At 59.8% G+C, this 27,160-nt stretch overlaps 1 protein-coding gene across 4 annotated transcripts; it reads left to right on the forward strand.

The window, feature by feature from the left end:
* On the forward strand, positions 1-26,921 carry ALKBH3 (alkB homolog 3, alpha-ketoglutarate dependent dioxygenase). Of its 4 annotated transcripts, none has more exons than XR_010990883.1 (10): positions 1-84; positions 4,627-4,739; positions 8,347-8,381; positions 9,142-9,189; positions 9,998-10,101; positions 13,707-13,795; positions 14,862-15,071; positions 23,162-23,260; positions 25,493-25,642; positions 26,649-26,921. XR_010990883.1 is itself a non-coding variant. In XM_068166822.1 (10 exons), the coding sequence occupies exons 1-9, from the start codon at positions 6-8 to the stop codon at positions 25,568-25,570; spliced, it is 855 nt and encodes a 284-aa protein (XP_068022923.1). In that variant the 5' UTR covers positions 1-5; the 3' UTR covers positions 25,571-25,582; positions 26,649-26,921. The 4 variants fall into 4 exon arrangements, 2 of the variants coding, with proteins under 2 accessions (XP_068022923.1, XP_068022924.1); XM_068166822.1 differs by having other exon boundaries at positions 25,493-25,582; XR_010990884.1 differs by lacking the exon at positions 1-84 and adding an exon at positions 95-167.
* The last annotated feature ends 239 nt before the right edge of the window (positions 26,922-27,160 follow it).

The following is a 27,160-nucleotide window of genomic DNA, read 5'->3' on the forward strand; positions in this document are numbered from 1 at the left end:
GCGCCATGGCGGAGCGGCGGCGGCAGGCGCGCGTGCAAGGGGGCTGGGCTAGCGCTCCGGCGGCACGGCCCCCGGGCACGGCGGGTAAGGGGCGGCGGCAGCCCGCGGGCACGGCGGGTAAGGGGCGGCACGGCGGGCAAGGGGCGGCACGGCCCCGGGCACGGCGGGTAAGGGGCGGCACGGCGGGTAAGGGGCGGCAGGAGCCCCCGGGCACGGCGGGTAAGGGGCGGCACGGCGGGTAAGGGGCGGCACGGCCCCTGGGCACGGCGGGTAAGGGGCGGCAGCTGCTCCCGGGCACGGCGGGTAAGGGGCGGCAGCTGCTCCCGGGCACGGCGGGTAAGGGGCGGCACGGCCCCGGGCACGGCGGGTAAGGGGCGGCAGCAGCAGCTCCGGGGCACGGCGGGTAAGGGGCGGCACGGCCCCGGGCACGGCGGGTAAGGGGCGGCACGGCCCCTGGGCACGGCGGGTAAGGGGCGGCAGCAGCCCGCGGGCACGGCGGGTAAGGGGCGGCACGGCCCCCGGGCACGGCGGGTAAGGGGCGGCACGGCCCCCGGGCACGGCGGGTAAGGGGCGGCACGGCCCCCGGGCACGGCGGGTAAGGGGCGGCGGCAGCCCCCGGGCACGGCGGGTCAGGGGCGGCAGCAGCAGCTCCGGGGCACGGCGGGTCAGGGGCGGCACGGCCCCGGGCACGGCGGGTAAGGGGCGGCACGGCCCCGGGCACGGCGGGTAAGGGGCGGCACGGCCCCCGGGCACGGCGGGTCAGGGGCGGCACGGCCCCCGGGCACGGCGGGTCAGGGGCGGCACGGCCCCCGGGCACGGCGGGGTCAGGGGCGGCACGGCCCCGGGCACGGCGGGTCAGGGGCGGCACGGCCCCCGGGCACGGCGGGTAAGGGGCGGCGGCAGCCCGCGGGCACGGCGGGTAAGGGGCGGCACGGCGGGTAAGGGGCGGCACGGCGGGTAAGGGGCGGCACGGCGGGTAAGGGGCGGCACGGCCCCCGGGCACGGCGGGTAAGGGGCGGCACGGCGGGTAAGGGGCGGCACGGCCCCCGGGCACGGCGGGTAAGGGGCGGCACGGCGGGTAAGGGGCGGCACGGCCCCCGGGCACGGCGGGTAAGGGGCGGCACGGCCCCCGGGCACGGCGGGTAAGGGGCGGCACGGCCCCCGGGCACGGCGGGTCAGGGGCGGCAGCAGCTCCCGGGCACGGCGGGTCAGGGGCGGCAGTTCCCTGGCACGGCGGGTAAGGGGCGGCAGTTCCCTGGCACGGCGGGTAAGGGGCGGCACGGCCCCCGGGCACGGCGGGTAAGGGACGGCAGCTGCTCCCGGGCACGGCGGGTAAGGGGCGGCAGCTGCTCCCGGGCACGGCGGGTAAGGGGCGGCAGCCCCCGGGCACGGCGGGTCAGGGGCGGCAGCAGCCCGCGGGGCTGCTCCGGGCCGCGGCGTGGCGCAGGGTCCGGGGCCGGGCAGCCCTTCCCCGCGGGAACGGGAAGCTGTCCGGCCGCGGCTGCAGGCAGCAGGGACACCTCCAGCTAGATCAGGCTGCTCAGGGCCACGGCAAGTCTGAGCTTGAGTATCTGCAGGGCAGGAGCCTACCCACCTCCCTGGGCAGCCTGTTGCAGTCTGACCACTTTCGTGGTGCAGAACTGTGTCCTGATGTCCAGCCTCAGTCTGCACTGCTCCGCTTTCAAACCACTGACTCTCGTCCTGCTACTACCCTTCTAAACAGCCCCCCAGCCTTCCTGTAGGTCCTCTTCAGATACTGACATGTAGCTGTCAGGTCTCCCCAGAGCCTTGTTCAGGCTGAACACCCCCAGCTCCCTCAGCCTCTCCTCGCAGCAGAGCTGCTCCAACCCCCTGATTATTTTGTGCCCCTCCTCTGCAGCCTCTCCATCAGGTCCATGTCCTTGCTGTGCTGAGGGCTCCAGAGCTGGACACAGCCCTGCAGGTGAGGTCTCCCCAGAGCAGAGCAAAGTGGCAGAATCCTCTCTCTCCATCTCTGGCAATGCTGCTTTGGCTGCAGCCCAGGCTGCCCTTGGCCTTCTGGGCTGCCAGTGCCCATTGCTGCCTCCTGCCCAGCTTCTCCCCCACCAGCACCCCAAGCCCTTTCTGCAGGGCTGCTCTCAGCCTCATCATCCTCCAGCCTGGGTTGATCTCTAGCATTGCCCTGACCTAGGTGCAGGACTTTGCCTCCTTGAACCTCATGAGAATCTCCTCAGCCCACCCCTCCCAGCCTGGCCAGGTCCCTCTGGGTGCCATCCCATCCTTCAGGCTTACCAACCACTCAGCTTTGTGTCATCTGCAGCCTTGCTGAGGGTGCCTCAGTCTGGCTGTCTGTAGCACTGATGAAGATACTGAACAGCTCTGGTGCCAGTGCAGAGCCCTGAGGGACACCACTTGTCACCTGTCTCCATCTGGCCACTGGATGTGATCACCCAACCAATTCCTTATCCACTGGAGAGTTCACCCTTCAAATCCATCTCTCTCCAGCTTAGAAGGATATTGTGGGGGATACTGTCAAAGGCTGTACAGAAGTCCAGGTAGATGACATCTGTTGGTCTTCCCTTGTCCACTGATGTAGTTACATCAATGCAGAAAGCCCCTAGGGAGGTCAGGCAGGACTTGCCCCTGGTGAAGCCATGCTGGCTGTCTCACAGTATCACAGTCTCACAGTATCACAGTATCACAGTATAACTAAGGTTGGAAGAGACCTTGAGGATCATCGAGTCCAACCTATCAACACAGACCCCATGACTAGACCATGGCACCAAGTGCCACGTCCAATCTCCTCTTGAACACCTCCAGGGGTGGGGACTCCACCACCTCCCTGGGCAGCACATCCCAATGGTGAACGACTCGCTCGGTGAAGAACTTTCTCCTCACCTCGAGTCTAAACCTCCCCTGGCACAGCTTGAGACTGTGTCCTCTTGTTCTGGTGCTGGTTGCCTGGGAGAAGAGGCCAACCCCTTCCTGGCTACAACCTCCCTTCAGGGAGTTGTAGAGGGCAATGAGGTCACCCCTGAGCCTCCTCTTCTCCAGGCTAAGCAACCCCAGCTCCCTCAGCCTCTCCTCACAGGGCTGTGCTCAAGGCCTCTCCCCAGCCTTGTTGCCCTTCTCTGGACACCTTCAAGTGTCTCAATGTCCTTCTTAAACTGAGGGGCCCAGAACTGGACACAGGACTCAAGGTGCAGCCTAACCAAAGCAGAGTACAGGGGCCTTCCAGTATCTGAAGGGGGCTACAGGAGGGCTGGGGAGGGACTGCTCAGGATCTCAGGCAGTGATAGGACTAGGGGGAATGGAATGAAGCTGGAGGTGGGGAGATTGAGGCTGGAGGGGAGGAGGAAGTTCTTCACCATGAGAGTGGTGAAGCCCTGGAATGGGTTGTGCAGGGAGGTGGTTGGGGCCCTGTCCCTGGAGGTGTTTAAGGCCAGGCTGGCTGAGGCTGTGGCCAGGCTGATCTAGTGTGGGGTGTCCCTGCCCATGGCAGGGGGGTTGGAACTGGCTGATCCTTGTGGTCCCTTCCAACCCTGACTGACACTATGATACAATGACTTCCTTGCTCCTGCTGGCCACACTGTTCCTGATGCAGGCCAGGATGCCATTGGCCCTCTTGGCCACCTGGGCACACTGTTGGCTCATGTTCAGGCAGCTGTCAATCAGCACCTCCAGGTCCCTCTCTGTTTGGCAGCTCTCAGCCACTCTGACCCCAGCCTGTAGCTCTGCATGGGATTGCCATAGCCAAAATGCAGCCCCTGGCACTTGGACTTGTTGAATGCCATCCCATTGGATTCTGCCCACCTGCCCAGTCTGTCAAGGTCCCTTTGCAGAGCCCTTCTGCCTTCATCTAAAGTCAGCTCCGTCCTCCACATGTTCCAGTGCAGCTTCCTGGCCTTGTGTGTGTCACCTCTGAGTTTTCTGTCACCAGTGGCTTTCATTCCACCTATTCCTAAGGGGATTTAGTTCTGCCCTCTCTTGAACTCCACAGAATCAGGCAGTGTTTACTTTGTCTCTCTTTCAGGCCCGTTTTGAAGCCTGTTGGCATGCAGTGATGAGCTTGAGGTTTCCTTCCATCCTTTGCTCCGTCAAAGCCTGCTTTCAGAAGCACTTTGGGGTTTGGTTTGTTGGGGGTTTTTTTAACCAGAGAATTGTCTTTTGCTTTCCCCCCAAATAACTGAAGTGAGGCTGCTTGGGGGAAATGCCTGCTGGCAGGTGACAGCACTGCTCGAGTTGTGGTAGGCTTGAAAGGCTCCAGATGCTGTGCTTAGGGAAGAGAAGGTTTGGGCTGGATGTTAGGACCAGGTTCTGCACCATGAGGCTGGTAGAACACTGCAACAGGTTGCCCTGGAGATAGTCAGGGCCAGGCTCCAGGAGGCTGTGAGCAGCCTGCTCTAGTGGAGGATGTCCTTGCTGGCTGCAGGGGGTGGGACTGCATGGCCCCTGCAGGTCCCTTCCAACCCAACCCATTCTATGACTCTCTCCTTTGGGATCAAACTGTTGGGTTTGGGGAAGTGTGGTTGGAAACTGCCTGCTGGGAAAGGACCTTGGGGGTGTTGGTCTGTGGTGGTTTTTCATATGGTGAAGGTCTGGTTTATGTCATCCTTGGTTTGGTTTTGTTTTTCCTCTTTGCTTTAGCACCTAAGGGAGCAGCAGCCAGCAGCCTCTGCCCTGCAGGTACCACCCCAGCATGGATGAGGAAAGACCAGCCTCACTCTCAAAAGCAATTTGTCTTTGAGAAGCCATCACAGGTGAGAAAAAAAGTCTGCTGTGGCCAGCAGTGCCTTGTCTTTTATTGACCTTCCAATGACACAAGAGTCACAGGATGTCAGGGGCTGGAAGGGACCTGGAAAGCTCATCCAGCCCAACCCCCTGCCAGAGCAGGAGCACCCAGAGCAGGGCACACAGGAACACAGCCAGGTGGGGTTGGAATATCTCCAGAGAGGGAGACTCCACAACCCCCCTGGGCAGCCTGCTCCAGGCCTCTGTCACCCTCACAGGGGAAATAATTTCCTCCTGTTCCATGGCACTTCCTCTGCCTCAGCTTCCACCACTGCCCCTTGTGCTGGCATTGGGCATCCCCCAGCAGAGCCTGGCTCCAGCCTCTGGGCACTCAGCCTGCACAGCTTCAGCACCAGCAATGAGGTCACCCTCAGGCTCCTCCTCTGCAAGCTCCAGAGCCCTCAGCTCCCTCAGGCTCTCCTCCTGAGGAAGATCTTCCACTGCCTTCATCATCCTTGTGGCTCTGGGCTGGACTCTCTCAAGCAGCTCTCCCTCTTGAGCTGAGGGGCCCAGAGCTGGACACAATACTCCAGCTGTGGCCTCAGCAGGACAGAGCAGAGAGGGAGGAGAACCTCTCTGAGCTACTGACCACAGCCCTCCTAATGCAGCCCAGGATGCCCTTGGCCTCCTTGGCCACCAGAGCACATTGCTGGCTCCTGGTCAACCTCCCATCCACCAGGACCCCTCAGGTCCCTTTCCCCTTCCCTGCTCTCCAGCAGCTCAGTCCCCAACCTCTCCTGCTCCCTGGGGTTGTTCTTTCCCAGGTGCCAGCCTCTGCCCTTACCCTTGTTGAGCTTCATTCCATTTCTCCCTGCCCAGCTCTCAGCCTGTCCAGGTCAGGCTGGAGGGCAGCACAACCTCCTGTGTCAGCCACTCCACCCATCTTGGTGCCATCAGCAACCTTGCTGGCAGTGCCCTCTGTGCCCTCCTGCAGGTCATTGATGAATCTATTGACCAGCTCTGGTCCCAGTGCTGAGCCCTGAGGGACTCCCCTGGGCACAGGCCTCCAGCTGGCCTCCATCCCATTGAGCACAACTCTGAGTTCTTTCCTTCAACCAGTTCCCATCCACCTCCCCCCCTGCTCATCCTCTGCCTCAGGTCAGCTGTGAGGATGCTGTGGCAGACAGCCTCAGCTGCCTTACTGGAAGGGTGTCAGGCTTTGAGGTTATGGCTTTAAAACAATCTCAAACCCCAGCAGAGCTGAGCTTTGGGCTTTCCCCAAGCAAGAGCTGCTGACTCTCACCTGGCTCAGTCTCAGTTCAGCCTATTGAGTATTCTCTGTCCCCTTGTTCACAACTACTTTGCTTTTCAGGAAGCTTGAAGAGTTCTCTTCCCCTCCCTGTTCAGAATGGTGCAGTGTCCCCAAGCATGACTTGAGCTCTCTTTGCTCCTTCTTTGCCACCTGGGGTTTGCTTTCCAGCCTCTGCTTTATGTCTCCTCAGCAGATGAAGGATCTTGTGCTCTGTGCAGGTCCTTCCGTGGGTAAAAAAGCCACCAGCAGCCTCCTGAACACTTCTTACTGCCACAAAAGTGTTTGAAAGGCTCTTTTCTTGGTTTGGAAGGGTTGGAGGTGGTCTGGAAAGGTTCTCCTTGTCCTTTGTGGAGAGCCCTGATAACTGTATGGCTTGCTTAGCTCCAAGCCCCTGCTGAAGCTGGGCACCCACAGCAGCTTGCCCAGGATCTCATTGTCCAGGTAGGTTTGGACTCTCTGCAGACAAGGAAACTCCACAACCTCTCTGGACAGCCTGCTCCAGGCCTCCAGCATCCTCACAGCAAAGCACTTTCCCCTCCTCTTCAGATGGCTCCCCCTGGGTTCCAGTTTGTGCCCATTGCCCCTTGTCCTGTGGCTGGGCACCAGAGAAGAGTCTGCTGCATCCTGCTGCCCTTTACCTCTTGCTGAGCATTGCTCAGCTCCCCTCTGGGAGCCCTGGGGTTTGTTCCTCCCTTTCCTGTCTGCTCTAGATGTTTTGGGTTTTTTCACTCCTGTCTGTTAAGAACATTTTTGGTGCTCATGAGGTGCTAGCTAATGAGGACTGCACCAATCCAAAGGCTCTAGCAGCAGATGGCCTTAGAGGGGGAGCAGTTGGCTGTCCAGAGCAGCTGCAGGGGTGGTTGCAGCTGGGAGTTTCTGGGGCATGGAGGGGGCTGCTGGGTTGGTTCTGGGTGGCCAAGAGATCAGGCCCAGCCAGCATGGGTTTAGGAAGGCCAGCTCCTGCCTGACCAACCTGATCTCATTCCATGCCCAGGGCACTGCCTGGTGGATGTGGGGCAGGCTGTGGATGGAGTCTGCCTGGACTGCAGCAAGGCCTTGGACACCATCCCCCACAGCAACCTCCTGGCCAAGCTGTCAGCCCCTGGCTGGGACAGCAGCTCTCTGAGCTGGGTTAGGAACTGGCTGGAGGCTGAGCCCAGAGAGTGGTGGTGAATGGTGCCACAGCCAGCTGGCAGCCAGGCACCAGTGCTGTGCCCCAGGGAGCAGTGCTGGGCCCCAGCCTGTTCAATATCTTGATTGATGATGTGGAGGAGGGGATGGAGTCCAGCATCAGTACATGTGTAGATGACAGCAAGCTGGGGGCAGGAGTTGATCTGCTGGAGGGCAGGAGAGCTCTGCAGAGGGACCTTGGCAGGCTGGGCAGATGGGCAGAGGCCAAGGGCAGGAGATTGAACACATCCAAGTGCCAGGTGCTGCACATTGGCCACAGCAACCCCAGGCAGTGCTACAGGCTGGGGTCAGAGTGGCTGAGAGCAGCCAGGCAGAGAGGGACCTGGGGGTGCTGGTTGATGGTAGGCTGAACATGAGCCAGCAGTGTGCCCAGGCAGCCAGGAGGGCCAATGGCATCCTGGCCTGCATCAGGAAGAGTGTGGCCAGCAGGAGCAGGGAGGTCATTGTGCCCTGTGCTCAGCACTGGTTAGGCCACACCTTGAGTCCTGTGTCCAGTTCTGGGCCCCTCAGGTTAGGAAGGAGGTTGAGCTGCTGGAAGGTGTCCAGAGAAGGGGCAACAAAGCTGGGGAGGGGTCTGGAGCACAGCCTGTGAGGAGAGGCTGAGGGAGCTGGGGTTGCTTAGCCTGGAGAAGAGGAGGCTCAGGGGAGACCTTCTTGCTCTCTCCCTGAAGGGAGGCTGTAGCCAGGTGGGGGTTGGTCTCTTCTCCCAAGCAGCCAGCAGCAGAACAAGAGGACACAGTCTCAGGCTGTGCCAGGGGAGGTTCAGGTTGGATGTTAGGAAGAAGTTCTACCCAGAGAGAGTGATTGCCCATTGGAATGGGCTGCCTGGGGAGGTGGTGGAGTCCCCATGCCTGGAGGTGTTCAGGAGGAGACTTGATGGGGTGCTTGGTGCCATGGGTTAGCTGTTTGGGTGGGTTGGATTGGTTGATGGGTTGGACACGATGATCTTGAAGGTCTCTTCCAACCTGGTTTGGTTTATTCTATCTTATTCTATTATTCTTCACCAGCTGCCCACAGCTCTTACCCTCCCTGGCCCTGCAGTGTCTGTGCTTCTGGAGAGCCACTGGAGATCAGTTCTGGTCTGCAGCCTGCCAAGGGCTCCAGTGTTGAGTGTTTGCCCTCTTCCCTTGCAGGTGGAGCGCAGAGTTCCGGAGGCAGGCGTGATAGAGTGAGTGTGGTGCCAGCCCCACTGCCCTCCCTGCTTCTTCCTCCTGGGGCTCAGGGCCTCCTTTAGATCCCCTGTGGCACCCCTGGCTTCTTGATCTCTGGAGCCCTAAAACTGTGTGAAAGGGGCCTTTGGTGAGAGGAGAGTGAGGGGTAGGAGGTGCACACACACTCCTGTGCTCCTGCAGCCCCCTTCCTGCCTTGCTCTGACCTCTGACTGTCTCCAGACCATCATTGCCTCATTCTCCCCCTTTGTGTCCCCCCCAACTCTTTGTTGTCTCCTCCTTTGTGATCCTCCCTCCCCCTTCCTTGCCCTCCTTCCCTCCCCCTTCCTTGCCCTCCTTCCCTCCCCCTTCCTTGCCCCCTCCCTCCTCCCCCTTCCTTGCCCCCCCTCCCTCCCTCCCCCTTCCTTGCCCCCTCCCTCCCTCCCCCTCCTTGCCCCCCTCCCTCCCTCCCCCTTCCTTGCCCTCCCTCCCTCCCTCCCCCTTCCTTGCCCTCCCTCCCTCCCTCCCCCTTCCTTGCCCTCCCTCCCTCCCTCCCCCTTCCCTGCCTCCCTCCCTCCCCCTTCCTTGCCCTCCCTCCCTCCCCCTTCCTTGCCCTCCCTCCCTCCCCCTTCCTTGCCCTCCTTCCCTCCCCCTTCCTTGCCCCCTCCCTCCTTGCCCTCCCTCAGCAAGGCTCACAGCCAATCTGTTCTGTGCTGCTCAGTGTGAGATAACTTCTTGCTCCCTGTCCCTCTGATGGCTCTTTGCTTTCTCCACCCCCAGCAAGCCTGGTGTGTATGAGCTCAGCACAGCACCCACTGGCATCTCCAGGTAAGTGGGTGGGAGCCTGGTGTCTGCTGCTGCAGAGCCACTCAGTAACACATCTGGGTCTCTTCAGAGAGTTTGGGCACCGAGGCCAAGTGCTGAGCTCTGCACTTGGGTTACAACGACCCCATGAGCACGCCAGGCTCAGGGGAGAGTGTCTGGAAAGTTGCCTGGCAAAAGAGGCAGGTGGTGGTGTGCAGCTGGCTGAAGGGGAGCCAGCAGGTGATCAGGAATGCTACCAGGCTCAGGCCTGGGTCAGCAGTGGGGTGGCTACTGCCAGGGCAGGCATTGCCCCCCTGTGCTCAGCACTACTGAAGGTGCACCTCGAACACAGGCTTCAGTTTGGGGCCCTCACTCCAAAAAGGACATTGGGGTGCTGGAGCAGGTCCAGAGAAGAGCAGCAAGCTTGGGGAAGGGTCTGGAGCACAGGGCTGGGGAGGAGCAGCTGAGGGCCCTGGGGGTGTTCAGCCTGGAGCAGGGGAGGCTGAGGGAGACCTCATTGCTCTCTGCAGCTCCCTGAGAGGAGGCTGCAGCGAGGTGGGGCTTGGTCTCCCTAGTGTCTGGTGACAGAATGAGAGGAAATGGCCTGGAATTGTGCCAGGGGAGCCTTAGGTTGGAGCTCAGGAGCAGTTTCTGTGCTGCAGGAGTGGTCAGGGATTGGAGCAGGCTGCCCAGGGAGTCCCCAGCCCTGGAGGGGCTCAGGAAAGCTGTGGCCGTGGCACTGTGGGACGGGGTGGGGTGGGGGTTGGTGGTTGGGCTCAGTGATCTTGAGAGGCCTCTTCCAGCCCAAACCATTCTGTGACCTTTTTCTCAGGGTTCATTTGGTTCCTGGCTTTCTTGACCCCCAGCAGGCAGACTGGATGTTCGAGCAGCTCCTGCAAGACCTACCCTGGGGGCGGCGAGCGCACCGCAGGCAGGGTGAGGAGCATGCAGACCTCCTTCTCCAGCTCATCCCTGGCTTGTCTCCATCTCCAGAGCATTCCTTTGGGCTTGCTTTTGGTGGGGGGGGGGTTCTGCTACATGTTGCCACTCCTTCACATTTCCTGCCAGGGTTTCCATGCACACCTGTGAACTGCTGCTTTGTTTTCAGCCTCTGTCCCCATGGTCCTCTGCCTGCTAAGCACTTGTCTGAAAACCATTGGAGTTTGCTGCCTCTGCCACCCCCAGCAGGCCCTTTTCTCCCTCTTTTTTTCCTTAGCCCATGTCTGTGCCCCATTCCCTTCACACAGGCTGCCACTGACACCATCCCCCACAGCAACCTCCTGGCCAAGCTGTCAGCCCCTGGCTGGGACAGCAGCACTCTGAGCTGGGTTAGGAACTGGCTGGAGGCTGAGCCCAGAGAGTGGTGGTGAATGGTGCCACAGCCAGCTGGCAGCCAGGCACCAGTGCTGTGCCCCAGGGAGCAGTGCTGGGCCCTGTGCTCTTTAACATCTTCATTGATGATCTGGATGAGGGCATTGAGTCCAGCATCAGTAAATGTGCAGATGACAGCAAGCTGGGGGCAGGAGTTGATCTGCTGGAGGGTAGAGAGGCTCTGCAGAGGGACCTTGCCAGGCTGGGCAGATGGGCAGAGGCCAAGGGCAGGAGATTGAACACATCCAAGTGCCAGGTTCTGCACATTGGCCACAGCAACCCCAGGCAGTGCTACAGGCTGGGGTCAGAGTGGCTGAGAGCAGCCAGGCAGAGAGGGACCTGGGGGTGCTGGTTGATGGTAGGCTGAACATGAGCCAGCAGTGTGCCCAGGCAGCCAGGAGGGCCAATGGCATCCTGGCCTGCATCAGGAAGAGTGTGGCCAGCAGGAGCAGGGAGGTCATTCTGCCCCTGTACACTGCACTGGTTAGGCCACACCTTGAGTCCTGTGTCCAGTTCTGGGCCCCCCCAGGTTAGGAAGGAGGTTGAGCTGCTGGAAGGTGTCCAGAGAAGGGCAACAAGGCTGGGGAGGGGTCTGGAGCACAGCCCTGTGAGGAGAGGCTGAGGGAGCTGGGGTTGCTTAGCCTGGAGAAGAGGAGGCTCAGGGGAGACCTCATTGCTCTCTCCAACTCCCTGAAGGGAGGTTGTAGACAGGTGGGGGTTGGTCTCTTCTGCCAGGCAGGCAGCAGCAGAACAAGAGGACACAGTCTCAAGCTGTGCCAGGGGAGGTTTAGGTTGGATGTTAGGAGGAAGTTCTACCCAGAGAGAGTGATTGCCCATTGGAATGGGCTGCCTGGGGAGGTGTTGGAGTCCCCATCCCTGGAGGTGTTCAGGAGGAGACTTGATGGGGTGCTTGGTGCCATGGGTTAGTTGTTTAGGTGGTGTTGGATTGGTTGATGGGTTGGACACCATGATGTTGAAGGTCTCTTCCAACCTGGTCTGGTCTGGTCTGGTCTATTCTATTCTATTCTGCCCTGCCCTGCCCTGCCCTAATGGTGCTGCCAAATCTCTGTTCTTGGAGGCTGGTTGGGGTTTTGCTCTGTCACCAGGAATCCTTCTTGCCTCTCCCACTTCAAATCCCAGCAGCCCTGCTGTTCCCTTTCCCCTGGGGCTGGTTGCAGCCTGCAGTGAGGCTCGAGGCTGCTGTTCTGGGTTTGTTCACTAAGGGGCAGCTGTTCCACCTGAGCTTCTCCTTCAGCTGGATGGAGGATAAAGTTCCAGAGGGAGCTGTGGGACAGGGCTGGAAAAGGTCTTCAGCATCTCTGTCGCTGGCCTGCAGCAGTGGAGGCTGAGCCCTGTCAGGCCTTGAGGCTTTTGCAGGGAAGAGCTTGGTGTTTGTGTGACACCACACAGCACACACTAAGCATTCCTTTGCCCAGCCCCTCTGCTTCTGTGCTGCTCTCTGATGCTGCAGTGCTTCCCACTGCACCCTCCCCAGTAGCCACATCTTGCCAGGAGGAATCAGAACCCAACCAGAATCACAGCCTGGTTTGGGTTGGAAGAGCTCTGAAGACCATCCATTTCCAGCCCCTCTTGCCATGGACATCTGCCACTAGACCAGGCTGCTGAGGCCTCATCCAGCCTGGCTTCAAACCCTTCCCTGGGCAAGGGTTCAGTCTCACCACCCTCATGGGGAAGAATTTCTTCCTGATCTGAATCCAGCTTCTTCCAGTCTGAGGCCATTACCCCTCCTCCTCTCACTCCATACCTTTGTCCAAAGTCCCTTTCCAGCTCTCTGGATCCTCCTTCAGGTGCTGGAAGGTTGCCCTAAGGTCTGCCTGGAGACTTCTCAGGGCAGAACAACCCCAACTGCCTCAGCCTGGCCTCGCAGCAGAGGGCTTCCAGCCCTGCCAGCACTGCTGTGGCTTCCTCTGGCTTCTGTCTGTGCTGTGCTCAGGACTCCAGAGCTGGCCCCAGCACTGCAGGTGCTAGCTGATGTTGAGCTTGAATAGGATAGAATAGGATAGACCAGGTTGGAAGAGACCTTCAAGGTCATTGTGTCCAACCTATCATCCAACACCACCTAAACAACTAACCCATGGCACCAAGCACCCCATCAAGTCTCCTCCTGAACACCTCCAGGGATGGGGACTCCACCACCTCCCCAGGCAGCACATCCCAATGGGCAATCACTCTCTCTGTGTAGAACTTCCTCCTGACCTCCAGCCTAAACCTTCCCTGGCACAGCTTGAGACTGTGTCCTCTTGTTCTGGTGCTGGCTGCCTGGGAGAAGAGGCCAACCTCTGCCTGTCTACAACTTCCTTTCAGGTAGTTGTAGACAGCAAGAAGGTCTCCCCTGAGCCTCCTCTTCTGCAGGCTAAGCAACCCCAGCTCCCTCAGCCTCTCCTCACAGGGCTGTGCTCCAGACCCCTCCCCAGCTTTCTTGCCCTTCTCTGGACACCTTCCAGCAGCTCAACCTCCTTCCTAACCTGGGGGGCCCAGAACTGGACACAGGACTCAAGGTGTGGCCTAACCAGTGCAGTGTACAGGGGCAGAATGACCTCCCTGCTCCTGCTGGCCACACTCTTCCTGATGCAGGCCAGGATGCCATTGGCCCTCCTGGCTGCCTGGGCACACTGCTGGCTCATGTTCAGCCTACCATCAACCAGCACCCCCAGGTCCCTCTCTGCCTGGCTGCTCTCAGCCACTCTGACCCCAGCCTGTAGCACTGCCTGGGGTTGCTGTGGCCCTCACCCAGCACCCCCATGTCCTTCTCCTCAGCACTGCTCTCTCTCCATTCTCCACCCAGCCTGGATTTGTGCTTGGGCTTGCCCCAACCCGTGTGCAGGACCTTGCTTTTGGTTTGGCTGAACTTTCTGAGCTCCTTGGCCTGCCTCTCCAGCCTGTCCAGGCCCCTCTGGATGACATCCCATCCCTCCAGCCCGTCAGCCACACCACCCAGCTTGCTTTTGGGGCAATCCCAGCCTTCCACTTGAGCTCACCCGGGAATTGGGTGGGTTGGAGAAGACCTTGGGAGATCCTTGAGTCTTTCAGTAGGGCTTGAAGACATTTAGGAGGCTGCTCCCCTTAGGTCAGGGGGCAGTCTGCTGTCTGTCTTCAAGCCCTCTGAGGTGGGGACTGAGAGAGGCTTCCTGGTTTTTGCCTTCTTCCAGAGGTATCTTTTGAAGAGCCAAGGCTCACCTGCTGGTACGGGGAGCTCCCTTACACCTACTCCGGGCTGACCATGCAGCCAAACCCAGAGGTATGTGTACAGCCAGAGGTGCACTGGGCACAGGCAAAGCCTCTGCAGGGCCTGAGGGGCAGAACTTCCCTCTGCTTTGATCTCAAGTGTCCCTCAGGATCTGGTCAGCCAACATGGCAGCAGGCATGTGGGGAGCTGCCTCAGACAAGAGTGCTGGGGGCACTGCCTGAAGGGAGTGACCACTCCAGAGCCTGCACCATGGGGTCATTAAGATTGGCAGAGACCTTTAGTTCAGGCAGATCATGGAGTCCAACCCTTAGCCCAGCACTGCCAGCTCACCACTAAAGCACAGCCCTCAGCTCCACAGCTTTGAAACCCCTCCAGGGATGAGGACTCCACCACTGCCCTGGGCAGCCTGCCCCAGGGCTTGACAGCCCTTTGGGGGAGGAAGTTGTTCCTCATGTCCAACCTAAACCTCCCCTGGGGCAACCTGGGGCCATTTTATTTTGTCTTGTTACTTGGAGAGGAGACCAACCTCCCCAGGCTCAGGTCTCCTTGCAGGGAGCTGGAGAGAGAGAAAGCCTTCCCTCAACTTCCATTTGCCCAGATGAACAGCCCCAGCTCCCTCAGCTGCTCCTCCCCAGCTCCCTCAGCTGCTCCTCCCCAGCTCCCTCAGCTGCCCCTCCCCAGCTCCCTCAGCTGCCCCTCCCCAGCTCCCTCAGCTGCCCCTCCCCAGCCCCTTCCCCAGCTTGGTTGCCCTGCTCTGGGCCTGCTCCAGCCCTCAGTGTCCTTGGAGCAGAGGAAATGCTTGGCAGTGAGGGTGGGGAGACTCGGGCACAGGTTGCTCAGGGAAGCTGTGGCTGCCTCCTCCCTGGAGGTGCTCAAAGCCAGGCTGGATGGGGCCTTGAGCAGCCTGGGCTGGTGGGAGGGGTCCCTGTCCAGGGCAGGGGGGTTGGGAACTAACTGATCCTTGAGGTCCCCTCCAGCCCAAACCATTTTATGTGAGTCCAGCCCTAACCGAACCTGCACGCTCCCTGCACGCAGCTGTTCGACCAGCCTAAAGGCCTCTTCCAGCCTAAATGATCCTCCCCTTGCCTCCCCCCTGCTGCTGCTGTGCTGCTGGCAGTGGCATCCAGTGCTGGCCATGCTGAAGGAGAGGATTGAGGAGGTGAGTGGCTGCAGCTTCAACTCCCTGCTCTGCAACCTGTACCGCAGCGAGAAGGACAGCGTGGACTGGCACAGCGACGCCGAGCCCGCGCTGGGGGCAAACCCCCTCATTGCCTCCCTCAGCCTGGGGGCCACCAGGACCTTTGAGATGAGGAAGAAACCCTCCATGGTGAGTCCTCCTGTGGCTCTCAGACAGTCCTGCCCTCACTGCTGTCCTCAGAGCTTTCCTTCTGCTCGGAGAGCTTCATTCGTGGAGAGGGAGAGTGGCACTGAGGCACCCTCAGCAGAACTGCTGCTGGCACCAAGCTGGGTGGTGAGCTGCAGGGAAGGATCCACCCAGAGGGACCTGGGCAGGCTGCAGAGCTGAGCCCATGACAGCCTCATGAGGTTCAGCAAGACCAAGGGCAAGGTCCTGCAGCTGGCTCAGGGCAATCCCAAGCACTGATACAGGCTGGGCAGGGACTGGCTTGAGAGCAGCCCTGGAGAAAAGGCCTTGGGGGTGCTGGGGGAGGAGAAGCTCAGCAGGAGCCAGCAGGGAGCACTTGCAGCCCAGAGAGCCAAGCAGAGCCTGGGCTGCAGCAAGAGAAGTGTGGCCAGCAGGGCCAGGGAGGGGATTCTGCCCCTCTGCTCCACTCTGCTGAGACCACAGCTGCAGCTCTGGGGCCAGTTCTGGAGCCTCTGTGCCAGGAAGGCTCTGGAGGGGCTGGAAGGTGTCCAGAGCAGGGCCAGGAGGAGGAGCAGAGGGCTGGAGCTGCTCTGCTCTGGAGACAGCCTGAGAGAGTTGGGGTTGTGCAGGCTGGAGAGGAGAAGGCTCCCAGGAGACCTTCTGGTGACCTTCCAGGATCTGCAGGGGGCTGCAAGAAAGCTGGGGAGGGACTTGTGAGGGTGTCAGGGAGGGATAGGACTGGGGGGGATGGAGCAAAACTAGAAGTGGGGAGATTGAGATTGGCTGTGAGGAAGAAGTTGTTGCCCAGGAGGGTGGTGAGAGCCTGGCACAGGTTGCCCAGGGAGGTGGTGGAAGCCTCCTGCCTGGAGGTGTTTGCAGCCAGGCTGGAGGTGGCTGTGAGCAAGCTGCTGTGGTGTGAGGTGTCCCTGCCCATGGCAGGGGCTTGGAGCTGGCTGAGCCTTGAGCTCCCTTCCAACCCTGACAGTTCTGTGGTTCTGTGTGCAGTCATCCCTGAATGAATACTTTGCCATTAACTGCATCCTGTGTCTGAGGGAGCTCACACTCCATGATTACTTCACACTCATTAGGTGTGCTCTGCGTCAGCTCAAAGCCTGCATGATGAGGCTCAACAAGAGCAAGTGCCGAGTTCTGCACCTGGGCCAGAGCAAACCTCACTGTCAACACAAACTGGGGGAGGAGGGGATAGAAAGCAGCCCTGAGGAGAAGGGCTTGGGGGTGCTGAGGGAGGAGAAGCTGGCCAGGAGCAGGCAGTGTGAGCTTGCAGCACAGAAGGCCAAGGGCAGCCTGGGCTGCAGCCAAAGCAGCATTGCCAGAGAGTCAGAGAGGAGATTCTGCCACTCTGCTCTGCTCTGGGGAGACCTCACCTGCAGTGCTGGGTGCAGGGCTGGAGCCCTCAGCACAGGAAGGACCTGGAGCTGATGGAGAGGCTCCAGAGGAGGCCATGGGAATGCTCAGGGGGTTGGAGCAGCTCTGCTGTGAGGAGAGGCTGAGGGAGCTGGGGGTGTTCAGCCTGGAGAGGAGAAGGCTCTGGGGAGACCTAAGAGCAGCCTGCCAGGACCTGAAGGGGGCTACAGGAAGGCTGCAGAGAGACTGTTTGCAAAGGCCTGCAGGGACAGGAGCAGGGGCAATGGCTTCAAACTAGAGCAGAGCAGATTGAGATTGGATGTGAGGAATGAGTTCTTGACCATGAGGGTGGTGGAACACTGGCACAGGCTGCCCAGGGAGGTGGTTGAGGCTCCTTCCCTGGAGATATTCAAGGTGAGGCTGGATGAGGTCCTGGGAAGCCTGATGTGGTTGGGGATGTCCCTGCTGGCTGCAGGGGGTTGGGCTGGGTGAGCTTTGGAGGTCCCTGCTGTCCCAGGCCTTGTCTGAGCATCCTTTGACACCAGATGCTTTGCCAAGTGGGAGCTGCAAGTGACTCTGATGGGAGTGAGAACCTTGCAGGCTGTACCACCCAAAGAGTTTTCACTCTCTGTTGTGCTGCAGGCTTCTCCCTTGCCTCAAGAGGAAGGTGAGGCTGAGCATAGATGGCTGAAGTTGGGCTGGGGCCCTGATGAAAAGCAAGAGAGCAAGGTGGCCCAGGGAAAAGGGGGTTCAGATCAACAGCCCTCACAGGCAGCTCCAGAGCACGGGGCTGTCCCAGAGCTCAGCTCCCATGGGAGGAAACTTTCTTCCCAAGTTAAGCATCCCTGAGGGCCAGTGTTGAGGACTCTTGATTCTGGAGTTGCAGAGGCCTTTGTTTCCCTCTGCTTTTCTAAGTGTTTTCAGATGAGAGGTGGAAAGGGAGAAGCCCAGCAGGGAGGGCTTGGAAAGGACCTCTGGAGCTCACCCAGTCCAAGCCCCTGCTCCAGCAGGGCACCCACAGCACCTTGCCCAGGAGCACAGTGCCCAGGGGGGGTTGGAAGCTCTCCAGACAAGGAGACTCCACAACCTCTCTGGGCAGCCTGCTCCAGGCCTCCAGCACCCTCACAACAAAGAAGTTTCTCCTCCTGTTCAGATGGAACCTCCTGGGTTCCACTTTGTGCCCTGTGCCCCTTGTCCTGTCCCTGGGCACCACTGAGCAGAGCCTGGCCCCAGCCTCTTGCCCCCCACAGCTCCTTCAGCTCTTGCTGAGCACTGCTCAGCTCCCCAGGGCTGGATGCTCTCTGGAGGTCCCTTCCAACCTCTACCACTCTGTGGCTCTGGGACCTGCCAAGCAGAGCAGTGGGAGCTTGGTGCCTTGGGTGGGTTGGCTGGCTGGGGTTTGGGGGTGCCTGTGGCTGTGGCTTTTGGCACTGGTGGAATTTGGGGATGTTTCTCACTGCAGGTCTCAGCCCAGGGCCTGGGGAAAAGGCTACAGAAGCCATCTCAGGAGCACATTCCCCACTGGAATTAAGGCAGGAGGCTCTCCATGGAAGTGGACAGGAGGCCAGGAGAGGTTTAGCTTTGCCCTGCTGGAGTTGTTCCAGGCTTCCTTGCTGCTGGGCCCCTGTGCTTCCTGTGCCTTTGGGCAGGTGTCTGCCTGTAGCTGGAGGCTTTTACCTTGGCAGTAGACGGCTGCTGGGCTGTTTCTTTGAGTGTCTGATTGGTAGTTTGAAGCCTACAGTGATCTGCTGGCTTTCATTTCCTGCTTCCAGTGCCTGTGAATCACTTCAGCTTTTCCTTGCCTCCTCCTCCCCCCTTCCACACTTGTAGCTGCTGCCCACGTTGAAGCCCGGAGCTGGAGCAGTGATTCACACACACAAGCAAACAGTTCAGTCAACAAGGCCTCCTGTGCTTGCCTGCAGCTCATAACCACCACAGCCCCGTGGCCTCCTCCTGCTCCAGGCACAGCCTCAGGGCCCCTATCCCCCTCCTACCAGATCCTGTTCCTCTCAGGCTGGATGGTTCCATGGCACTTGGTGAGAAGGGTAGAGCCTTACTGCCACTGCTGCTTGTCATAGAGTCACAGTCACAGAGCTGACAGGGCTGGAAGGGACCTCCAGGCTCAGCCAGCCCCAACCCCCTGCCATGGGCAGGGACACCTCACACCACAGCAGGTTGCTCACAGCCACCTCCAGCCTGGCTGCAGACACCTCCAGGCAGGAGGCTGCCACCACCTCCCTGGGCAACCTGTGCCAGGCTCTCACCACCCTCCTGGGCAACAACTTCTTCCTCACAGCCAATCTCAATCTCCCCACTTCTAGTTCTGCTCCATCCCCCCCAGTCCTATCCCTCCCTGACACCCCAGAGCAGAGGGGCAGGATCCTCTCCCTCCACCTCTGCAATGGGCACTGGCAGCTGAGCTGCCCTTGGCCTTCTGGGCTGCCTGTGCCCATTGCTGGCTCCCTGTCCCAGGCCTGATTCCTGCCCCCCTCAGAGGTGTCCCAGACCCCTATCCCTCCCTGACACCCTCACAAGTCCCTCCCCAGCTTTCTTGCAGCCCCCTGCAGATCCTGGAAGGCCACCAGAAGGTCTCCTGGGAGCCTTCTCCTCTCCAGCCTGCACAATCCCAACTCTCTCAGGCTGTCTCCAGAGCAGAGCAGCTCCAGCCCTCTGCTCCTCCTCCTGGCCCTTCTCTGGACACCTTCCAGCCCCTCCAGAGCCTTCCTGGCACAGAGGCTCCAGCACTGGCCCCAGAGCTGCAGCTGTGGTCTCAGCAGAGTGGAGCAGAGGGGCAGAATCCCCTCCCTGGCCCTGCTGGCCACACTTCTCTTGCTGCAGCCCAGGCTCTGCTTGGCTCTCTGGGCTGCAAGTGCTCACTGCTGGCTCCTGTTGAGCTTCTCCTCCCCCAGCACCCCCAGGGCCTTTCCTTCAGGGCAGTTTCCAGCCCCTCTGCCCCAAGCCTGGGGCATTCATGGGGTTGTTGTGACCCAAGTGCAGGACCCAGCCCTTGGCCTTGTTGAACCTCATCCCACTGCCCTCAGCCCATGGATCCAGCCTGGCCAGGTCACTCTAGAGCCTCCCTCCCCCCCCATCAGATCAACACTGCCACCCAGCTTAGTGTCATCTGCAAACTCCCTGAGGGTCCCTTGATCCCTTTCTCCTGCTCACTCATCAAGACATGAAGAGTCCTGGCCCCCAGCCCTGGGGAGCACCTCTGGGACCTGCAGCCCTGTGAGGTGCTGTGCAGCAGGGGTCTGGGCTGGGTGCAGCTGTGCCAAGTGCTGGGGAGCTGTGGAAGGAGTCAGGGATGCAGCTGGCAGGTTGCTCTTCTCCCAGGGGTAACCAGGGAAACCAGTGGGTGCTGGGGAAGGGAGGGGGCTGCACGTGTGGCAGAGAATGGCAGGGTGCTGAGGGTGTTCTCAGAGCTGTCCTTCAGCTGGAACACAAACAACAGGCTGCTTTCCTCCTGTCCTTGAGTCACACATCTCCTGGTGCTGTGCAAAAGAGCAGAAAGAGAATTCCTTGGTGTCCTGACAGGCCTCCCTGGAGAGGAATAGGTGGAGGGCAGTAGAAAGTGGGGAGGGGAGAGGACTCACCTTCTGGACTGGCATCAAGGAGCCTTGCAGGCAGCACAGGCTGCAGAGCTGGGGATGCTGTGCTCTGCTACAGGCAGGGCTTGGGCAGCTGCAGCCAAGCAGAGAGGAAGCTGGGGGTGTTGTGGAGCTGCCTCAGCTGGCAGGCCAGCTGCAGAAAGCCAGAGGGAGTTCATGGTACCATAGTGTCAGTCAGGGTTGGAAGGGGCCACAAGGATCATCCAGTTCCAACCCCCTGCCATGGGCAGGGACACCCCACACTAGATCAGCCTGGCCACAGCCTCAGCCAGCCTGGCCTTAAACACCTCCAGGGACAGGGCCCCAACCACCTCCCTGCACAACCCATTCCAGGGCTTCACCACTCTCATGGGGAAGAGTTCAGAGGCTGTCCTCTGTAGGTGGGTGAGGAAAGGAAGGCAGAGCTGACACTGCTCCTGCCTGGGGCCATGGAGGGCTGCCATGAGGATTCCATCAGGGAGAGAGTGAGGATGAACAGGAGAAAACACAGGAGCAGAATCCCAATGGTTTAGTCTCCTGCTCTGCAGCCTTTCCAACCCCTCCTGGGCTTCCTGTGCAGACCACCCTGGGTGCTCCTGCTCTGGCAGGGGGCTTGGACTGGGTGAGCTCTGGAGGTCCCTTCCAGCCTGTGAGACTGTGAAAGGGACCTTCAGGATCCTCCAGCTCCAGCCCCCCCAGCATGGGCAGGGACAGCTCCCACTGGAGCAGGCTGCTCAGGGCCCCATCCAGCCTGGCCTTGAACCTCCAGGCAGGCCTGAAAGCAGGGTGGAAGGCTGAAAAGCAGCAGATGAGGTTTGTAAGGCTAGTCCTCTTGATGCTAGGTAAAGCAGGAGAGCAGAAGCCAGCATCCACCCCCAGGGCTGCTGAGCTGAGCCTTTGGCAAGGATTTAGCATCATCTGCATGGGAAGAAGGAGTGCCAGGAGCATGGGGACAGCCTCTTCTCAGGGGTGTCCAGGGCTGGAACCAGGCTCCTCTCAGTGCTCCCTGGCATCAGGACAAAGAGCAACAGGCCCAGACTGGAACCCAGGAGGCTTCACCTCAACATGAGGAGGAACTTCTTTGGTGTGAGGGTGCTGGAGCCCTGGGGTAGGCTGCCCAGCAGGCAGCTGAGTGCTGGGCTGCAGCCAGAGCAGTGTGGGCAGCAGGGCAGCAGAGGGGATCCTGCCCCTGGCTCTGCTGAGACCTCCCCTCCAATCCTGCCTCCAGCTCTGCTGTCCCCAACAGCAAAAGGACACAGAGCTGCTGGAGAGAGGCCAGAGGAGGCCACAAGGGCTGGAGCAGCTCTGCTGTGAGCACAGGCTGGGGGAGCTGGGGCTGTGCAGCCTGCAGAGGAGAAGGCTCCAGGGGGGCCTCAGAGCTGCCTGCCAGGACCTGAAGGGATCCTGCAGGAAGGCTGCAGAGAGACTTCTCCTGAGGGTGTCCAGTGACAGGACAAGGGGGAATGGTTTGGAGCTGAGGCAGAGCAGGGTTAGAGTGGAGCTGAGGAAGAAGTTCTTCAGTATTGAGGGTGGTGAGAGCCTGGCACAGGCTGCCCAGGGAGGCTGTCGCTGCCTCCTGCCTGGAGGTGTTCAGGGCCAGGCTGGATGAGGCCTGGAGCAGCCAAGTGTAGATGGGAGGTGTCCCTGCCTCTGCTTTCCATCAGCTGCCATGTTTGTAATCCTTCCTTTCCCTGCTTGGCCTTCACTGCCTCTCATTTGAGACATTTCATAGAACCCCAGGGCTGGAAGGGAGCTCAAGGCTCAGCCAGCCCCAACCCCCTGCCATGGCCAGGGACACCTCACACCACAGCAGGTTGCTCACAGCCACCTCCAGCCTGGCTGCAAACACCTCCAGGCAGGAGGCTTCCACCACCTCCCTGGGCAGCCTGTGCCAGGCTCTCACCACCCTCCTGGGCAACAACTTCTTCCTCACAGCCAAGCTCAATCTCCCCACTTCTAGTTTTGCTCCATCCCCCCCAGTCCTATCCCTCCCTGACACCCCAGAGCAGAGGGGCAGGATCCTCTCCCTCCACCTCTGGCAATGGGCACTGGCAGCTGAGCTGCCCTTGGCCTTCTGGGCTGCCAGTGCCCATTGCTGGCTCCCTGTCCCAGGCCTGATTCCTGCCCCCCTCAGAGGTGTCCCAGACCCCTATCCCTCCCTCACCCCCTCCAAAGTCTCTCCCCAGCTCTCTTGGAGCCCCCTGCAGATCCTGGAAGGCCACCAGAAGGTCTCCTGGGAGCCTTCTCCTCTCCAGCCTGCACAACCCCAACTCTCTCAGGCTGTGCTCACAGCAGAGCAGCTCCAGCCCTCTGCTCCTCCTCCTGGCCCTTCCCTGGACACAGTTTTGCTCTTCCACTTTGATTCTAAGAGCAGAGCTGCTGGTTCCAGAAGCTTAAAGGATCTTTCCTGTTCTCCTTACAAAGAAGAGATATTAGAGGTGATTCTGAGTGCCTTCAGCACTCCTTGCTTCCAGAGGTTTCCTCAGCTTAATTCATCACTGCCTCAGTGATTAATTAACCCTCAGGTGTCCCCAAGAAGTGCACAGATCCCAGATGGGCAGCCAGTGCTGCCAGCTGCACCAGCAGCACCCCAGAGCCTGGCTCTGTCACACTGTGATGTTGAGGCACAGCCTCCCAGCATGGTGGAGGTTGGAAGAGGCCTCAGGAGCTCACCCAGTCCAACCCCCTGCCAAAGCAGGGCACCCACAGCAGCTTGCCCAGGAGCCCAGGGGGGGTTGGAAGCTCTCCAGAGCAGGAGACTCCACAACCTCTCTGGGCAGCCTGCTCCAGGCCTCCAGCACCCTCACAACAAAGAAGTTTCTCCTCCTGTTCAGATGGAACCTCCTGGGTTCCACTTTGTGCCCACTGCCCCTTGTGCTGTCCCTGGGCACCACTGAGCAGAGCCTGGCCCCAGCCTCCTGCCCCCCACAGCTCCTTCAGCTCTTGCTGAGCATTGCTCAGCTCCCCTCTGGGGCTGCTCTGCTCCAGGCTCTCAGCCCCAGGGCTCTCAGCCTTTGCTCCTCCCAGAGCTGCTCCAGGCCCTTCAGCAGCTTTGGAGCCTCTGCTGGGCTCCCCCCAGGTTTTTAGAGGTTGTCTATGCTCTGAACTGCTTCTCTGGTGTCTGATCTTCCTTTTTAGGAGGAGAATGGAGATTACAGGTTTGTGGAAAGACTGAGAATCCCCCTGGATCATGGCACTCTGCTGATAATGGAAGGAGCTACCCAGGAGGACTGGCAGGTAGGGCCCCCATGGCCCCATCACTGAGCTTTGTTTGCAGTGCAGTGGTCTAAGGATCTAACAGCTGCTTCCTGGCACATTTCAGTTCCAGGGACAACTGTGTCCTGCTGCATTGAGCTGGAACAGGTGGAGAGTTGGGTAGAGGGGAACCTCATTAGGGTCAGCAAGGGCAAGTGTAGGGTCCTGCAGCTGGGGAGGAATCAGCCCTGCAGCAGTACAGTGAGGGGAGGCCTGCTGGGGAGCTGCTCTGTGGAGGAGGGCCTGGGAGTGCTGGTGGATGAGTTCACCATGAGCCAGCAGTGTTCTGTAATGGCCAAGAAGGCCAGTGGGGACCTGAGGTGCACAAAGAGTGTGGCCCACAGATCCAGGGAGGTTCTCCTCCCCCTCTGCTATGCTCCAGTGAGGCCACATGTGGAGTCATAGTACCATAGTGTCAGTCAGGGTTGGAAGGGACCACAAGGATCATCCAGTTCCAACCCCCCTGCCATGGGCAGGGACACCCCACACTAGATCAGCCTGGCCAGAGCCTCAGCCAGCCTGGCCTTAAACACCTCCAGGGACAGGGCCCCAACCACCTCCCTGCACAACCCATTCCAGGGCTTCACCACTCTCATGGGGAAGAACTTCCTCCTCACCTCCAGTCCAGTTCTGGGCTCCCCAGTCCAAGAAAGAGAGCTGCTGGAGAGAGACAGCAGAGGCTACAGAGGTGCTGAGGGGCCTGGAGCAGCTCTGGGAGGAGCAAAGGCTGAGAGCCCTGGGGCTGAGAGCCTGGAGCAGAGCAGCCCCAGAGGGGAGCTGAGCAATGCTCAGCAAGAGCTGAAGGAGCTGTGGGGGGCAAGAGGCTGGGGCCAGGCTCTGCTCAGTGGTGCCCAGGGACAGCACAAGGGGCAGTGAGCACAAAGTGGAACCCAGGAGGTTCCATCTGAACAGGAGGAGAAACTTCCTTGTTGTGAGGGTGCTGGAGGCCTGGAGCAGGCTGCCCAGAGAGGTTGTGGAGTCTCCTTCTTTGGAGAGCTTCCAACCCCCCCTGGGCACTGTGCTCCTGGGCAAGGTGCTGTGGGTGCCCTGCCTTGGCAGGGGGCTGGACTGGGTGATCCCCAGGGTCCCTTCCAAGCCCTCCATGCTGGGGTTCAGAATTTGCAAGCACCCAGAGGAGCACTGATGTTTCTTTAAGTGATGCCATAGCAATCAGCTCAGGTGTCCCAGTGTTCAGCAGCCAAAAGTATAATCACAGAATCATGGAATTGTTTTGGTTGGGGGAGACCTCTGTAAGGCCTTCAAGGCCAGCACCAACCCAAGACCAGCCTGAAATCAGTCGAGGAGCCTGGAGTACAAACCAGGTACAGCTTCATTCCCAGTGTCAGAGTACATCAGGGGCTGGAAGGGGTCTCCAGAGCTCATCCAGTCCAAGCCCCTGCCAGAGCAGCAGCACCCAGGGCAGGCTGCACAGGAATGCAGCCAGGTGGGGTTGGAAAGTCTCCAGAGCAGGAGACTCCACAACCTCTCTGGGCAGCCTGCTCCAGGGCTCAGCACCCTCACACCAAAGAAGTTTCTCCTCATGCTGAGCTGAAACCTTCTCTGCTGAAGTTTGTCTCCATTGCTCCTTGGCTCATTGCTGTGCAGCACCCAAAGGAGCTTGGGCCCCTCCCTTTGCCCCCCACCCCTCAGCTATTGATAGACATTGATCAGATCCCTCTCAGCCTTCTCTTCTCCAGGCTAAACAGCCCCAGGGCTCTCAGTCTCTCTCCACAGGGGAGATGCTCAAGTCCCCTAAGCATCCTCCTGGCTCTCCCTTGGCCTCTCTCCTGCAGGTCTCTGTCTCTCTGGAACTGGGGAGCCCAGAACTGAACACAGGATTGCAGCTGTGCTCTCAGCAGGGCAGAGCAGAGGGGGAGCAGAACCTCCCCAGCCCTGCTGGCCACACTTTCCTTGCTGCCCCCCAGGATCCCCTTGGCCTTCTTGGCCCCCAGGGCACATTGCTGTCCCCTGCAGAACTTGCTGTCCCCCAGCACCCCAAGGTCTTTCTCCCTGGAGCTGCTCTCCAGCAGGGCAAGAAGTCTGCTGGTCTCCTTTTGTTTTCAGTGTCCCTCAGCAGTCAGAACAGGAATTGTTTATTTTTCTTGCCTTAAATGTTCAGAAGTGTTCCTGGAAGGCCATCCCAGGAGTGCTGTGTGGCTTTGCTGCTGGCCTGCCACTACCCCCTGCCTCTGATCTGTTTCCCCTCCCTTCCAGCACCGAGTGCCTAAGGAGTACCATTCCCGAGCTGCCCGGATCAACCTGACCTTCAGGACCATTTATCCAGAGACCTGATGGAGTTTGGAAGTGAGGAGGCTTCTGTGGGGCATTGGTGGATGTCAAGCTCCAGCAGATGCAGAGCTTCAGGTGGTTAGGAGGATCACAGGCTCACAGGATGTGAGGGGCTGGAAGGGACCTCCAGAGATCCTCAGGTCCAAGCCCCCTGCCAGAGCAGGAGCAGAGAATCCAGCACAGGTCACACAGGAACACATCCAGACAGGGCTGGGAAGGCTCCAGAGAAGGAGACTCCACAACCTCTCTGGGCAGCCTGCTCCAGGCCTCTGGGAGCCTCACAGGGAAGAAGTTCCTCCTCATGCTGAGCTGGAACCTCCTGTGCTGCAGTTTATATCCATTGCCCCTTGTCCTATCCCAGGGTGCAGCTGAGCAGAGCCTGTCCCTGTCCCCTCCCTCCTGACCCCCAGCCCTCAGCTATTGATAGACATTGATCAGATCCCTCTCAGCCTTCTCCTCTGCAGACTGCACAGCCCCAGGGCTCTCAGCCTCTCCTCCCCAGGCAGTGCTGCAGTCCCTGCAGCATCCTTGGAGCCTCCCTTGGACTCTCTCCAGCAGATCCCTGTCCCTCCTGAGCTGGGGAGCCCAGAGCTGGATGCAATATTCCAGGTGAGGTCTCAGCAGGGCAGAGCAGAGGGGGAGGAGAACCTCCCTGGCTCTGCTGGCCACACTCCTCTGAATGCAGCCCAGGACCCCCTTGGCCTTCTTGGCCCCCAGGGCACATTGCTGTCCCATGCAGAACTTGCTGCCCCCCAGCACCCCAAGGTCTTTCTCCCTGGAGCTGCTCTCCAGCAGATCCCCTCCCAAAAGAACCAAGTGGAAGCTCTACCAGGCATGGATTGCAGGGGGCTAGCTGCCATGGAGGAGGACCCATGCTGTGAAGAGCTGTGACAGTCAGCAGCTGCCTGTGCCATGGGGGCAGCTTTGTCTTCAGCCAGGAAAGATGACCCTAAATCACTTGAAGCTGCTGAAAGACAGAGGGGTGGCTCTTGCAGGAGCACAGAGACAGCTCTCAGACAGATACCTTCTGAGTGGAGCAGAAGGAGCCAGTGAGGAACTGGCCACTTTCTTTTGTCCCCAGGTAATGATCTAAGCAGCAAGAAGACCTCCAGCCTTGTTGGCTCTGAAGGTGGTACCTGGCTGCCCCAGGCAGGCCAACAGACACCAGAGACACTCAGTAAACCTTCAGATGCCTGCTGAGTGGAGCAGAAGGATCCAGTGAGGAATTGGCCACCTCCTTCTGTGCCCAGGTGATGACTTCAGGAACAAGAAGACCTCCAGCCTTCCTGGCACTGGAGGTGGTACCTGGGTGCCCCAGGCAGGCCAACAGACACTCAATAAATGTCATTGCTAATACATTCTTCCTTTGGGGGTGGTTTTTCCCTCTGTTTTTCAGCACAATGAAGTTGTGGCTTCCAGTCCTACCAGGTGAGGAAGCTAAATGTCAGCAGCTCTGCAAAGTAGGCTTCTGCTGCCAGATTTGATGCCCAGGAGAAACTGGTCCAAAGATGTGGGTCCAGGTTATCTATCACAGTGGAAATCAGTTGAGTGTAGGAGCACTCACCCTGCTGCTACTGCTCCTTGATCAATGCC

This window comes from Melanerpes formicivorus, unplaced genomic scaffold, assembly GCF_026170545.1.
Source record: "Melanerpes formicivorus ecotype bairdi unplaced genomic scaffold, bMelFor1.0.p_v2 SCAF_108, whole genome shotgun sequence".
Taxonomy (NCBI): domain Eukaryota; kingdom Metazoa; phylum Chordata; class Aves; order Piciformes; family Picidae; genus Melanerpes; species Melanerpes formicivorus.